Genomic DNA, 13460 nt, shown 5'->3' with positions numbered 1-13460 from the left:
TGAGGAAACCAGAAATGGAAAAGTTAAGAAAACAGAGGTCAGCCAGGGATATTTCATTGTAGTATACCACTACTTTTCTTATGTAGAGCAGGAATCACAATATCCTGCTGGATATGCAATTTTAAAGGAGGAAAATTACTACTTCTGGGGAAATGAGAGATTTTCCTAAGAAAGTGTCAAAACAAGGGCAAAATATGCTACATTTTATCTAAGTTTTTTACCTTTGATTCTTAGCTTTAAGTGTGTGGAGAAATAACATAATTAACAAAACTTTCATTTCAATTAAATTAACATTTTAAATTTAATTGTATTTTGTAAATTAACTAAAGCAATCTAATTAACTTTTTAAAATCTGAAAATGGGTAGAAAATATTATTCTTCATTGGTAGCTGAGGGCAAAATACTTCTTACCTTGTTTTGCAGCTAACCCTCAAGCTAATGTTACAGGCCACCACGTGATCTGAAACACTTCCTTGCATTTGGAGTTTCAAAGTTCTAGGATGTGGTGCAGCTTAGGAACTGTTGGTTAGGTAGATATACTAAACTCACACTGCTGAAGTCTGGAAAGTGTATTCAACAAATATTTATTGCCTACCTGCTACACATCTGATACCACTTAAAACATTGGGTATATCTTAGTAGGAAAACCATAGTCTCTGCCATCAAGGTAGGCAAGAAATTCAATATTAAGCACGCAGAAAATATGTATACCTGTACAGGGTCAGAGCTGTTCATTTGAGTTACATATAAATGCTTTAGTAAAACAAGTCAATCAAAGAATACTGTTTTGTGCATATGTGCATGTGTTCAAAGAAGAAAGAAATCTAACGGCCTTAGAGAAGAAAAGGAACAGTCTATCTGTTAGAATAGGAAGGAAAGGTGACTAGAGCTTCAGAGAGTTCAATATGAGGAGATGAGTGGGTCATTTCTGATCTCTTCTATCTCTTCAGTGAAAATAGTAGCAAGGTCATCACCTGGAAAGGAAGAAGGATAAGAGTGGGAATTGGAGATCTGAAGATGGAGAGAGATCTGCAGGTTTGCAATAATCATCCATAAGAAGGAAAGTGTGGAGAATGAATGAACTTGGGGAATGCTGACAGTGCTTAGGCCATTTGTTTGTTTGTTCTTTTTGAGGTTTGTGGTCGTCAATTTAAAATGGGGCTAGGTAGTAGGAATTGTTTTCTTCAGTTACACTCAGCTGCTCTGATGCAACCTCAGGTCAGGAACAGAGATATTTTCAACCAGTATTAGGGTTTTGTCAGGAACATAACTTGAGAGGGTAAGAAAGTACTTGTGTTGAGGGTACATGTGAAGAAAAGTCAATAAATACAATGATGGGCCATGGAAACTGTGTTGGGACTCAAAGAAATAAGGATCTAATGAGGGTGGACACAGAAAAAGTTGTAAGGTTGATGAATGGTGGTCCCCATTCAGTCCAAGAATTGTAGGGGTAGAATTCTAGAGACAGTGAGCTGGAGCTTCAGGTGTGGTGGTCAGAGAGCTTAAGATTGATTGAGATAATACAGTTATTGGTACATAAAATCTAAATAAAACCATGATAGTAGGCGCCCAGGGCAGGATGGAGATAAAGGCCTTTGGAAGAGTTAAATCAAAGAAAGAGCTTGTGATTTTAAATAGATTTTGAAAGAATCAAGAATGATGCCATGTATAAGGGGAAAGAGAAATAGAGGGACTAGGTGTGCTAAAGAGGTGATCATATGACCAGAACAAAGAGAGAGATGGGTGGCAAGAGTGAGCTTACTCCTTGATGTCAGAGGAACAGGAAGATCTTAGGAGGTCTAGAGAGGAAATAAGTTCCTTCATTCGGTGTCTAAAACTTGCAGTATACATTTCCCCTGAATAGAAAGTGAGCTGGGCTTTCAGACTGTAATTTTCTCATGGCCCTCTTACCTCCAGATTCTCCCCAGCGTACCAATGCAGAAAGGCAGATCAGCAGTTCAATGGGCTTTAAACTGTCGACGAATAGGTGATAGGACACACGTTCATCTGAAAACTGCAAGAAATAGACTAATTGTTGCATTTCATATCAGCCTGTTAATGGTAGTATTTCCCAATTCTAATACCTGACCTTCATAGAGCATTTAGTGTGTTCTAGACATCACAACAAGTACTTTTCACTTTCATGCATTGGAGAAGGAAATGGCAACCCACTCCAGTGTTCTTGCCTGGAGAATCTCAGAGATGGAGGAGCCTGGTGAGCTGCCATCTATGGGGTCGCACAGAGTCGGACACGACTGAAGCGACTTAGCAGCAGCAGCAGCAGCAGCTGCATATACCACAACAAGTACTTTACAGATTTAATGAAAGAAAGAAAATCACACTGGTGCATGCTGGCAGCAGTCCATGGAAACCGTGTCTGCAGAGACTGAGACTGGCCACCATATCAGAGAGAGCCAAAGTTCTCCTCTGTGAGTAAAGAAAGGGGGTATGTTTGTTCCAGAAATGACAGTAGAGGAAGAAATTGAGCCCACAGCTGAGCAGTGCTCAGAAAATAGGTCCCTGATAAGTAAACAGGGAGAGAATAGAAATGTATTAAGGTAGGCTACTTGGGCTTCCCTGTTGGCTCAGATGGTAAAGAATCTGCCTGCAATGAGGGAGACCTGGGTTCAATCCAATAGTTGGGAAGATCCCCCGAAGAAGGCCATGGCAACCCACTCCAGTATTCTTGCCTAGAGAATCCTATGGATAGAGGAGCCTGGCTACAGTCCTTGGGGGTCACAAGTAGTTACACACAACTGAGTGACTAAGCACATGCTACTTGGTGTTTTTGCTATTACTCCTTCATTCTACAAGGTCTTCAGAACTATACCTATTGCATGCTGATGAACCAAACTGGGGGCTTCCCTTGTGGCTTAGCTGGTAAAGAATCTGCCTGCAATGTGGAAGATGTGGGTTTGTTCTCTGGGTTGGGAAGATCCCCTGGAGAAGTGAAAGGCTACCCACTTCAGAACCAAAGTGGATTTGTGCTTGGGGCATGCAAGAAAGTAATGAGCACAACTGGAGTATCTCTTAGCGGACAGATACATAAGGATTACATGAATATGATTTCAATCCATCTTAGGTGGGTGCTATTAATATCTATAATTATGGATGAAGAAACTGAAATACAGAGAGGGTAAGTAATTCGTCAAAGGTCACAGAGCTTGCAGGTAGCACAGCTGAGATTCAAAAGTAAGTCTATCTACTAATACCTAACTCCAATGTTGGTCTTTCAATTATTGTGCTATTACTGTACTTCAATTTCCCAGTGCTTCAACATAATTTTGACTGATGGTGTATGGTAAATGTGTTAATTTAATTGTCATTATACTTTAAAGGCTTTCTATATTATTTTACAATATTTAAATAACAAGTTGAAATGCAAAAAAAAAAAACAAGTTATATTGTGAAAAAGAAATCCTTAGTAATCAAGGAAATTAAGATTTCTAGAAATGTTTGATGCAATGTAACTATTTAAAATGATTGCATCACTCAAAGTTTTCCAATAGTTAGCATTTGACACTTTATTTTAGTTTTCTTTTGTTTTCTTTGGTCTGCAACATGTTGGTAATAGAAGCAGTTGTTTCAAATACTCCCTGTCTAAAACTGTGAAGGACCTTGGATTTGCCAGTGTAGCCTATGTGAGCAAGGAGGAGGCTCTACCGATAACTCATTTGCCATCATTTTAAATTGTCTGAGAATTTGAAGATGAGGTGGCCCTAGAGGCCATATGAAGGGAATCTGCCCTGGTGCAGGCACGAGACATCTTTGCAAACCTGCTGCCAACTCCCATGACATCACCCATGGGGACAGCTAAGGGATGTGCACAGGACAAGCCTCAGACTCCGTGTTCCCAGTTCAGCAGGCAGTGCCTGTGGCCACTAAAATCAGGACTAAAGTGAAAGCGTTAGTTGCTCAGTCGTGTCTGACTCTTTGCAACCTCATGGACTGTAGCCTACTAGGCTCCTCTGTGTGTGGGGTTCTCCAGGCAAGAATACTGGAGTGGATTGCCATGCCCTTCTCCAGAGGATCTTTCCTACTCAGGTACCGAACCCGGGTCTCCTGCTTTGCAGGCAGATTCTTTACCATCTGAGCCACCAGGGAAGCCCCTAAATCAGGACTGCCTAGCCTCAGACCACGGGCAGGCCAAACTAAAGGCTGTTAATTTTGGGTACTAACAACATCCTCTAACAACATCTGTCATTTTCTCAGACCATTGATGTTAAAAAAAAATTCAGGGGGATGAAAGGACTCATAATGGATGCTGTCATTTTATTTTGCCAAGCTGGAACTTTAAAAGGAAAATAAAATTCTGTATTTACCATCACTTCATAAAAATGTCCAAACACACACACACACACACGTATATATTAGGGTGGCAATGTATAACAAAAACTCATGTGCCAAATGCTCTTGGTAATAATAATGACAGCCAGCATTTATTTTCACTTTCTAAGTATTAGGCATACTTCTAAGTGTTTTACACAAATTCTCTCATTCCTTTCTCAACTCTGATGTAGGTTCTCACTGTCATTGTATAAAAAAGTAAACTGAGGCAAAGAGCCCTATCCCAAGTGAAATCTGCATTCAAAACCAGACAGTCTGGCTCCAGAGCCATGGATCTGCTTCCTCCAAAGGTGCACTAGTGAGAAAGGCACAGGCTTCACTGAGGACAAATCTGGTTCTCCTGATGTTTGTGCCTCTTACTAGTTTGGTGGTCTTGGGCATTTTACCCCCAAACTTGGCCTGCCTCAGTTTCCTAACCTGAAAATCGATAATAATAATAGTCTTTTCATTGGGTTTGCCTTGAAGAGTTGATGCAAAAAAGAACCTAGTTCAAGGCTGGGAACAGAGGGAGCACCTATAAATGACTATCGTTTAATTGTTGCTAGTAATTTGAATATGATGACATTCCTTAATTAACTGTAAATGGTAAATAAATATCATACCACACACTGGGTTCTGCAAGTCTCAACAGTTTGGGTTTTGTTGGTTTGCCTTTGCTTTGTTTGCTTTTTTATCTTCATAAAGTCAAAGCATTCCTCTGGGTATTTTTTGTAGACAGACTACCGAGCCAGGTCAGTCATTCTGCCAGCCCCAGTCACTAGTACCGAGCTGGTTCGTACTTTCAGAGCTGGCAACCAGCTACAAAGTACCTCTTGAGGGATGCCCAGAAGGTTTTCTCTGTCTGCTTTTTCATCTAGTACAAGTGCAAAGGGAGAAGTCATCCCCAAGCCTCCTTACTTCCTCCAACTCTGCATTAGCTCAGCGAGATGTGGAGTTATCACTGGGGGCTGCATGGCCCCATACAAGCAACAAGCATGTTTCAGTGTAATTTAGTTTCCCAGGATACATTTCATCATCTTCTCCAAAATTCTACCCAATGTGAGACTTGTTCATTAATTCATTCAACAATTTTTTTAAAAAAACCAAGTTTCTACTTCATGCCAGGGCCTGTATCGCAACAGTCAAGAAAAGGACAGAGTTCTCCTTAAGATGTTGACATGAAGTGGATAGGTAGGTGGAGGAACACAGAGGAATGACCATACAGTCAGGATGGAGGGAGGAAAGTGTTTGAGTGTGGACAATCACACAGAATGCATGGAGTGAGCATACTTGACTCAGACTCTATGGCCAGGGAAGGAGGTCTCACAGCATCCGTGCTGTTCTGAGGGACTTGTAGACATTGGCCAGAGGAAGGGAATGAACTTCAAGCAGTGGGAAGGACTAACGTGAATTAATTTCAAGCAGAGGGAAGAATGTGGGCTGATATAGCAAAAATGATAGTGAAAATGTGCTTATGTTTTAGGAATTGTGTGCAAGTTAGTGAACATTAATTAGCAGAACACGTATGAGATGTGGGTTTGATCCCTGGGTTGTGAAGATCCCTTGGAGGAGGGTTGGCAATCCATTCCAGTATTCTTTCGGAGAATGCCGTAGAGAGAGGAGCATGTTGGGCTACAGTCCATAGGGTTGCAAAGAGTTGGAGGCAACTGAAACGACCTAGCATGCAAGCATGAATAGTGAATTTTTTGTACTTTTCCTCCCCTTATTTATAAGTCAAAATTTCCTTAGTGTGAATTTATAAAATAATGCATCTCAGGGTTGAACTGCTGCAACATAATCAGATGGATCACACTTGGAAATACCAGGTAGCAGAATTTTGCGTATTGTCTGGGTGAGCGATTGGTAGAAGACCCTAACATTTTTTAAAATACAATTATATTAGAAGTTTAGAAATGCTTGATAAATTTGAAAGTGTTTTTCACTAGCATTATTCCATCAAAAATTTAAGAAGTGAAAGAGAAGATATCATAATGTATTTACCTTGAATTCTGATTTTTGAAAGTTAAGGCAATATGAACTTGGTTTGTGGAAAATATATATAGTCCTGAAAAACATTTATAACAGATTATTGTCATTATATGCAACAGACTAGTACTACATATTAAGTTTCTCAGACATGAATAATTATAGGCAAAACAGATAAAGATAGATGAAAGCTACAAGATATAATAACAACTCAGAGAGGGAAAACATGGTTGCCAGGGCTGGGGGTGGGCAAAACAAGAAGAGATTGGTAAAAAGACTACAAACTTTCTGTTACAAGATGAATAAGGTTTGAAGATCTAACGTGAAACATGGTGAGTATTGTTGATAAGACTACATTGTATAATTAAAATGTGCTCAAAGAACAGAACTTAAATGTTCTCACACAAAATAAAAAGGTAAACATATGAGGTGATAGATGTGTTAATTAAATGGATGGGGGGATCTTTCACAATATGTATGTGTTTTAATTCATCACCATGTACACATTTGTGTGTGTGTGTGTATAATTGCTTTACAAAGTGGTGTTAGTTTCTGCTATTACAATGAAGTGAAACAGCTATACATGTACATATATCCCCTCCCTCTGGAGCCTCCCTCCCACTCCACCCCTCTAGGTCCCCACAGAGAACTCAGCTAAGCTCCCTATACTATATAGCAGGTTCCCACATCTATTTTACATATGGTAGTGTATATACGTCAGTCTTAATCTCCCAACTCATCCACCCTCCATGCATACTAAGTATTTAGAATTTTATCTATCAATTGTACATAAATAAAGCTGGGAAAAAATAATAACTGTATTGAATTAGTTGCCTGACAGGGACACAAATGATTTCTCTCAGTGAATAAACTTAAACAAAAAATAAGTCTTTGAGAAGAGGCTGAAATTGGCCTGAGACTGGTTTGGCTACTCATGCTTCATGTGGACAATCAACTCATCCATATTTCCTTCTAATATTTTTGTTTACTATTAGATCAACACCAGACTAACACTGGCTTAACTCTTTTAAATGAAAGCTAAAAATCAAAGGCTTATATACCCATTATATTACACACACGCATAAAATTTATACTTACTGAAAGCATACACAGAAGTCTTCAAAATCCAACCATATTTCTTTAGAAACACCGTTATTTATTGTTGTGAGTTCCTCCTGTGATTTTTCCTGTGTTGCTGTTGTCTGGCTGACCAAATCTTTTTCCAAACTGATTCCCTCAGCTGGATGGACTGTGTCATTGACTCCATAGTCTGCTAGATCATCTGTGCAGAGCAGAAGACAACAGTATCGAACACATCTAGGGTGTTAAATACTAAGTTATTAAGGTATGGAAAACAGTAGAGGGGAGCTCACATACTGAAGTCTGTTTTTGAGAAAATATTTCCTGAGATAGTCATTTCCACGAAGACCTCAGATTTGTAGAGGTCCATGCAGAGGCTGCAGTCCATGGGGTCGCTAAGAGTCAGACACAACTGAGTGACTTCACTTTCACTTTTCACTTTCATGCATTGGAGAAGGAAATGGCAGCCCACTCCAGTGTTCTTGCTTGGAGAATCCCAGGGACGGCAGAGCCTGGTGGGCTGCCATCTATGGGGTCGCACAGAGTCGGACACGACTGAAGTGACTTAGCATAGCATAGCATGCAGAGACCCATTTTCATACGCTCAGGAGAATTTAACCCTACCTTGTATGCAGAGTGTCCAGAAAATCTGAAAACACTTTTGTAAATTTGTGTACACATTCTTTAGAGATTGTAAAGTTATAACCGAATTTAGCTGCTTTATGCTTTATGTATGATCAAACCAGTCACTCCTAAAGGAAGTCGACCCTGAATATTCACTGGAAAGACTGATGCTGAAGCTGAAGCTCCAAAACGCTGGCCACCTGATGTGAAGAGATGACTCACCAGAAAAGACCCTGATGCTGGGAAATATTGAGGGCAATTGAGGGGACAACAGAGAATGAGATGGTTGGGTGACATCACTGAGTGAATGGACATGAGTTTGTGCAAACTCAGGGAGATAACGAAGGATAGGGAAGCCTGGCATGCTACAATTCACGGGGGCACAAAGAGTCAGACCCGACTTAGCAACTGAACAATGCATGTAAAATCTGCTATAAACTGACATTAAGAGATGGGATGGCCCAGACAATAGAAGAAGAAACAAAAACTTGAAAGATCTACGGTGACTGATGTCTTTCTATAAGACAACTGATCTCCACAGTCAGTGATTCTGCAATCTTATTTTATGTTTATCAAGGCCATAAATTTCCCGTATACTTTCTGGAACCACAATGTTATATATACACGTGCCACACTACACTGTTTTTGGATTTGAGCCTTGGGTTGGGAAGATCTCCTGGAGAAGGGAATGGCAACCCACTCCAGTAATCTTGCCTGTAGAGTCCCATGGACAGAGGAGCCTGGTGGCACTCCGTGGGGTCACACAGAGTCAGGCAAGACCGAGCATACAAGTCCATTCCAAGGGGTCACAGAGTCAGACATGATTGAGCAACTAACACTTTTACACCCACAAGTCATTAGGAACTGAGGAATTTGCAGTGGTTTTAGTGCTTTGATCCTAATGTGCGTGCATTAAAACACATGAGCATGACTCATGGGGCTTTAATCAGATTGTCTTTCATTTTGACTTTAAGCTTGAATTTAACAAGTGTGATTATCTGATTTTTATAGCCGGGAGCAGATTAGACTCTACACATCAGAGGAGACCCTGGGGTGAGGGGAGGGGTGCTGAGAACAGGAGAAGGGAGAGCAAGAAGCTGTCAGAAAGCAGAGATCCCTTTGTATTTTGATATCTGAGAAAAAAGTCATGAGAAGATTATTGATTTACCTTTTCCGAGTACAGGTTGTGAAGCAACATTTCCCTGTGAATTGAAAGGAACACATTGAGAAATCATTTATAAATTCAACAAAACATGACTGCTCTCTAAAGCACCACGGTTTTTAAAAGGGTTCATACAGTCTTCTAAACACTGGACAAATCGAAATTTCTCTAAATCCTTACTAAAAAACATACAGCAAAATGGAATTTGTTTTCAACCTTAAAATCCAAAAGATGTGAATTTGACTGAGAGTTTACATTTGTGACATTAAAATACTGCTTATATGAGCTTATTACATGTTTGAATCTTATAAGAAAATTTACATTAAAACAATAATATCCCTGAGTAGATATGTTAGATGGTATGAGGCACCAATAATTTATAATTTATACACCAATAATTTATACTGATTGACTAAAATGAGATTATGATTAATGGTTAGTATACAGAAACTAGTGGGGCTTCCCTGTAGCTCAGTCGATAAAGAATCTGCCTGCAATGCGGGAGACCTGGGTTTGATTCCTGGGTCGAGAAGATCCCCTGGAGAAGGAGATGGCAACCCACTCCAGTGTTCTTGCCTGGAGAATCCCATGGACAGAGAAGCCTGGTGGGCTACAGTCTATGGGGTCGTAAGAGTTGGACACGACTGAGTGAATAAGCACACATATAGAAACTAGAAAGGATTATTTCAAATTATAAAAAATGGTTTCTCAAAATTTTAACAGGGAAAATACACTGAATGCACATGTGCTGCTGCTAAGTCACTTCAGTCGTGTCTGACTCTGTGCGACCCCACAAACGGCAGCCCACCAGGCTCCCCCGTCCCTGGGATTCTCCAGGCAAGAACACTGGAGTGGGCTGCCATTTCCTTCTCCAATGCATCAAAGTGAAAAGTGAAAGTGAAGTCGCTCAGTCGTGTCCGACTCTTCGCGACTCCACGGACTGCACCCTACCAGGCTCCTCCGCCCATGGGATTTTCCAGGCAAGAGTACTGGAGTAGGGTGTCATTGCCTTTTTTCTCTATAAATATATACAAATGCTGCTGCTGCTGCTAAGTCGCATCAGTCATGTCCAACTCTGTGTGACCCCATAGAGCAGCAGCCTGCCAGGCAAGAACACTGGAGTGGGTTGCCATTGCCTTCTCTGAATGCACATGTAGTACTCTGCTATTTCTAAAACACAATGAAAATGATTTAAAAGATAAAATTGTATAAATTTATACAGACTAGTGATGCCAACAAAGGTCCATTTAGTCAAGGCTATGGTTTTTCCAGTGGTCGTGTATGGATGTGAGAGTTGGACTGTGAAGAAAGCTGAGCACAGAAGAATTGATGCTTTTGAACTGTGGTGTTGGAGAAGACTCTTGAGAGTCCCTTGGACTGCAAGGAGATCCAACCAGTTCATTCTAAAGGAGATAGGTCCGGGGTGTTCTTTGGAAGAAATGATGCTAAAGCTGAAACTCCAGTACTTTGGCCACCTCATGTGAAGAGTTGACTCATTGGAAAAGACTCTGATGCTGGGAGGGATTGGGGGCAGGAGGAGAAGGGTATGACAGAGGATGAGATGGCTGGATGGCATCACCGACTTGACGGAGGTGAGTTTGGGTGAACTCCGGGAGTTCGTGATGGACAGGGAGCCCTGGCATGCTGTAACTCGTGGGGTCACAAAGAGTTGGACACGACTGAGTGACTGAACTGAACTGAACTGAACTGAGTGATGGGTGATGCTAACAATATTTTGGATGATGTAAAGTGGGTGGAGAAGACAACAGAGCAGAGATAATTGAATATGAAGTGTTAGTGAGAAGCAAGCCCATCCAAGCCATAGAAGCCCAGAAACAATTAGCAGGCATCTGAGAAGGAGAATACTCCTGTACTTTGGCCACCTGATGGGAAGAACTGACTCATTCGAAAAGACCCTGATTCTGGGAAAGATCGAAGGTGGGAGGAGAAGGGGACAACAGAGGATGAGATGGTTGGATGGCATCACCGACTTGAAGGACATGAGTTTGAGTAAGCTCCAGGAGTTGGTGATGGACAGGGAAGCCTGGTGTGCTGCAGTCCATGGGGTTACAAGGAGTTGGACACATCTGAGTGACTAAACTGAACTGAAAAGGAGGAAATGAGATACAGGCTGAAAATGTAGGGGTGGGTTGAATGTCTGTATAAGGAACAGACAAGTCCCCACTTCTCCCTAATCCCTTCTAATTTAGCATCTATCCTTCTTCAGCCTAAATAGGACACTGGAGCTTGATTCAAGTGGAGAAATTAAATGAAAAATCTCCAGATCTGGGTTCACATCACAGACAGTATGGGAAGCAAGAAAGGCTACTACAAAGAGAGGAGAGGAATTAAGTGAACATCCACATGATGAACTTTGAGACTCTTAGGAACTCTGTTGCTTGGCTTTAATAGCTCTGGTGGATAAGAGTATGACAATCCTTACCACCACATTCCACCCCAGCAGGGAGATTAGAGAACCCTTAACCTATGAAACTGAACAGAGCTGGAGGAAAACCTCAGGGAATCTCATGTTTGGAGCCAGTCCCACCCCCAAATGAAGCTCATTTATCCCCAATTATCTCAAATTAAAGCTACCAGCTGACAAGCTCTATCCATGCCGTAAAGCTTCTTCTAATCACCAGCCCTTTAATGTCATAAACTCCTTATATGTGTATAACAAAGTACTACCAGGCAATTGAGGAAAGAGCCCCATATAAAAGAAAGAAACTAATGGATGTGGGTAGAGAGATTCATAGGAACCAGAAATAATAATATAGGGAGATGTTTTAAAAGTTAGTATTATCAGAAAGTTAAGATAGTCATTTATCAAATAGTAAACTTCTATAAAAATACATCAAGAATAAGGTAGAGCTCTTAGAATCTAAAAACAGGAAAGTGAAATAAATTCAACAGAAAGTTTGAATGTAAAGTTGATTAAAAAAAAGTGAAAAACTGAAAAACCTTTTCAAAGAAAACATAGGTGAAGAGCTTCGCTGGATTTGACACTGGTTTCTTAGATTTGACAACAAAAACACAGAAAACAAAAGTAAAAAGAAATTGGACTATGTAGAAAATCTTCTGTCATTCAAAAAGAGATAATCAACAGTGAAAATGCAGCCTATGGAATGAGAGAAATTATTTGCAAATCGTATGTGTAATAAAAGGTTAACATCAAGAATATACAAAGAACTTCTTGCTATCATAATCTTCACTTTCCATGCATCTTTTCTCAGGGAGTATTAGAAGATGCGTGCCATTGAAATTAGAGTATAAAGTAGGAGGACAGTATAGTTTCCAAAAATTAGAAAATCCATCAGAGGAGAGAAGAGAAAGTCCCACGATGACAATTGCAGGTTTCTATCAGTTTGAATAAGAGCAAGAGAGCAAAGGATCCCAGGGGTGATGTCTCCAGGAAAAGAGTCGGCATTGATAGAGTTATCTCACGTGTTCATGTGGTAAAGGTGTTCAGAGGCTGTTTGTTTAATGGCCTTTCTTTAAAAAAAAAAATTGTTTGGGACAGCTTCCTAATGTGTCATAGAAAAAATAAGCAAGCGAAAAAAAAATGAAGCAATTAGTTGTACATAAAGTTGTATAAGAAAAAATATCTAATCCTTCCACAGCTAGAATATTTTTAAAGAATGAATATTTTTATCCCTTATCATCTTTCTTCCATTACAGCTGGAAGTAATGATGAAGGTGGAAAAAGAAACAGGTGAATAATTAATTCCTGCCTGTGGTAAATCTTAATTCTTAGGGAACATCTGAAAACAGTCCTATTTTCCCTATCATTTGTATCTATTTTAAGAGGCAAAGGTAAGGCAGTTTTGCTGTTTAAAAAACATGAACCATATAAGGCTGAGGTAGTCTGTGATAACAAACCAGTCCTGAAATCTCAATGGCTTTAACACATAGGGTTAATGTCTCTCTCAGATTCAGTTCATTTTGGGGGACCCCATTTAAAAGGTTCCTTTCCCAGCTCAGACATACCAATATGAACCCTTGTATTTTGTAGCCCTACCTCTGGGACAGGAGAAGGCAATGGCACCCCACTCCAACACTCTTGCCTGGAAAATCCCATGGACGGAGGAGCCTGGTGGGCTGCAGTCCCATGGGGTCGCTAAGAGTCAGACATGACTGAGCGACTTCACTTTCACATTTCACTTTCATGCATTGGAGAAGCAAATGGCAACCCACTCCAGTGTTCTTGCCTGGAGAATCCCAGGGACAGGGGAGCCTGGTGGGAGGCTGTCTATGGGGTCGCACAGAGTCGGACACGACTGAA

General features: G+C 40.6%; 1 protein-coding gene across 3 annotated transcripts in view; it reads right to left on the bottom strand.

Moving 5' to 3' along the window:
* The window catches only part of ADGB (androglobin), a 203825-nt gene that overhangs the window by 81472 nt on the left and 108893 nt on the right, over window positions 1-13460 (bottom strand). For all 3 annotated transcript variants that reach the window (XR_009738581.1, XM_061428240.1, XM_061428239.1), the window contains exons 14-17: window positions 9185-9218; window positions 7411-7594; window positions 6328-6391; window positions 1912-2014 (exon numbers count right to left, since the gene is read on the bottom strand). Coding sequence is in view for 2 of the 3 variants with exons in the window: in XM_061428240.1 (XP_061284224.1) it covers window positions 1912-2014; window positions 6328-6391; window positions 7411-7594; window positions 9185-9218 (385 nt within the window). In the remaining variant the exon portion in view is untranslated. The remainder of the gene's footprint in view (window positions 1-1911; window positions 2015-6327; window positions 6392-7410; window positions 7595-9184; window positions 9219-13460) is intronic.

This window comes from Bos javanicus, chromosome 9 (genome assembly GCF_032452875.1).
Source record: "Bos javanicus breed banteng chromosome 9, ARS-OSU_banteng_1.0, whole genome shotgun sequence".
Lineage (NCBI taxonomy): Eukaryota > Metazoa > Chordata > Mammalia > Artiodactyla > Bovidae > Bos > Bos javanicus.
The sequence above is the reverse complement of the archived record's forward strand: the minus strand, read 5'-3'. Positions and strand labels throughout refer to the sequence as shown.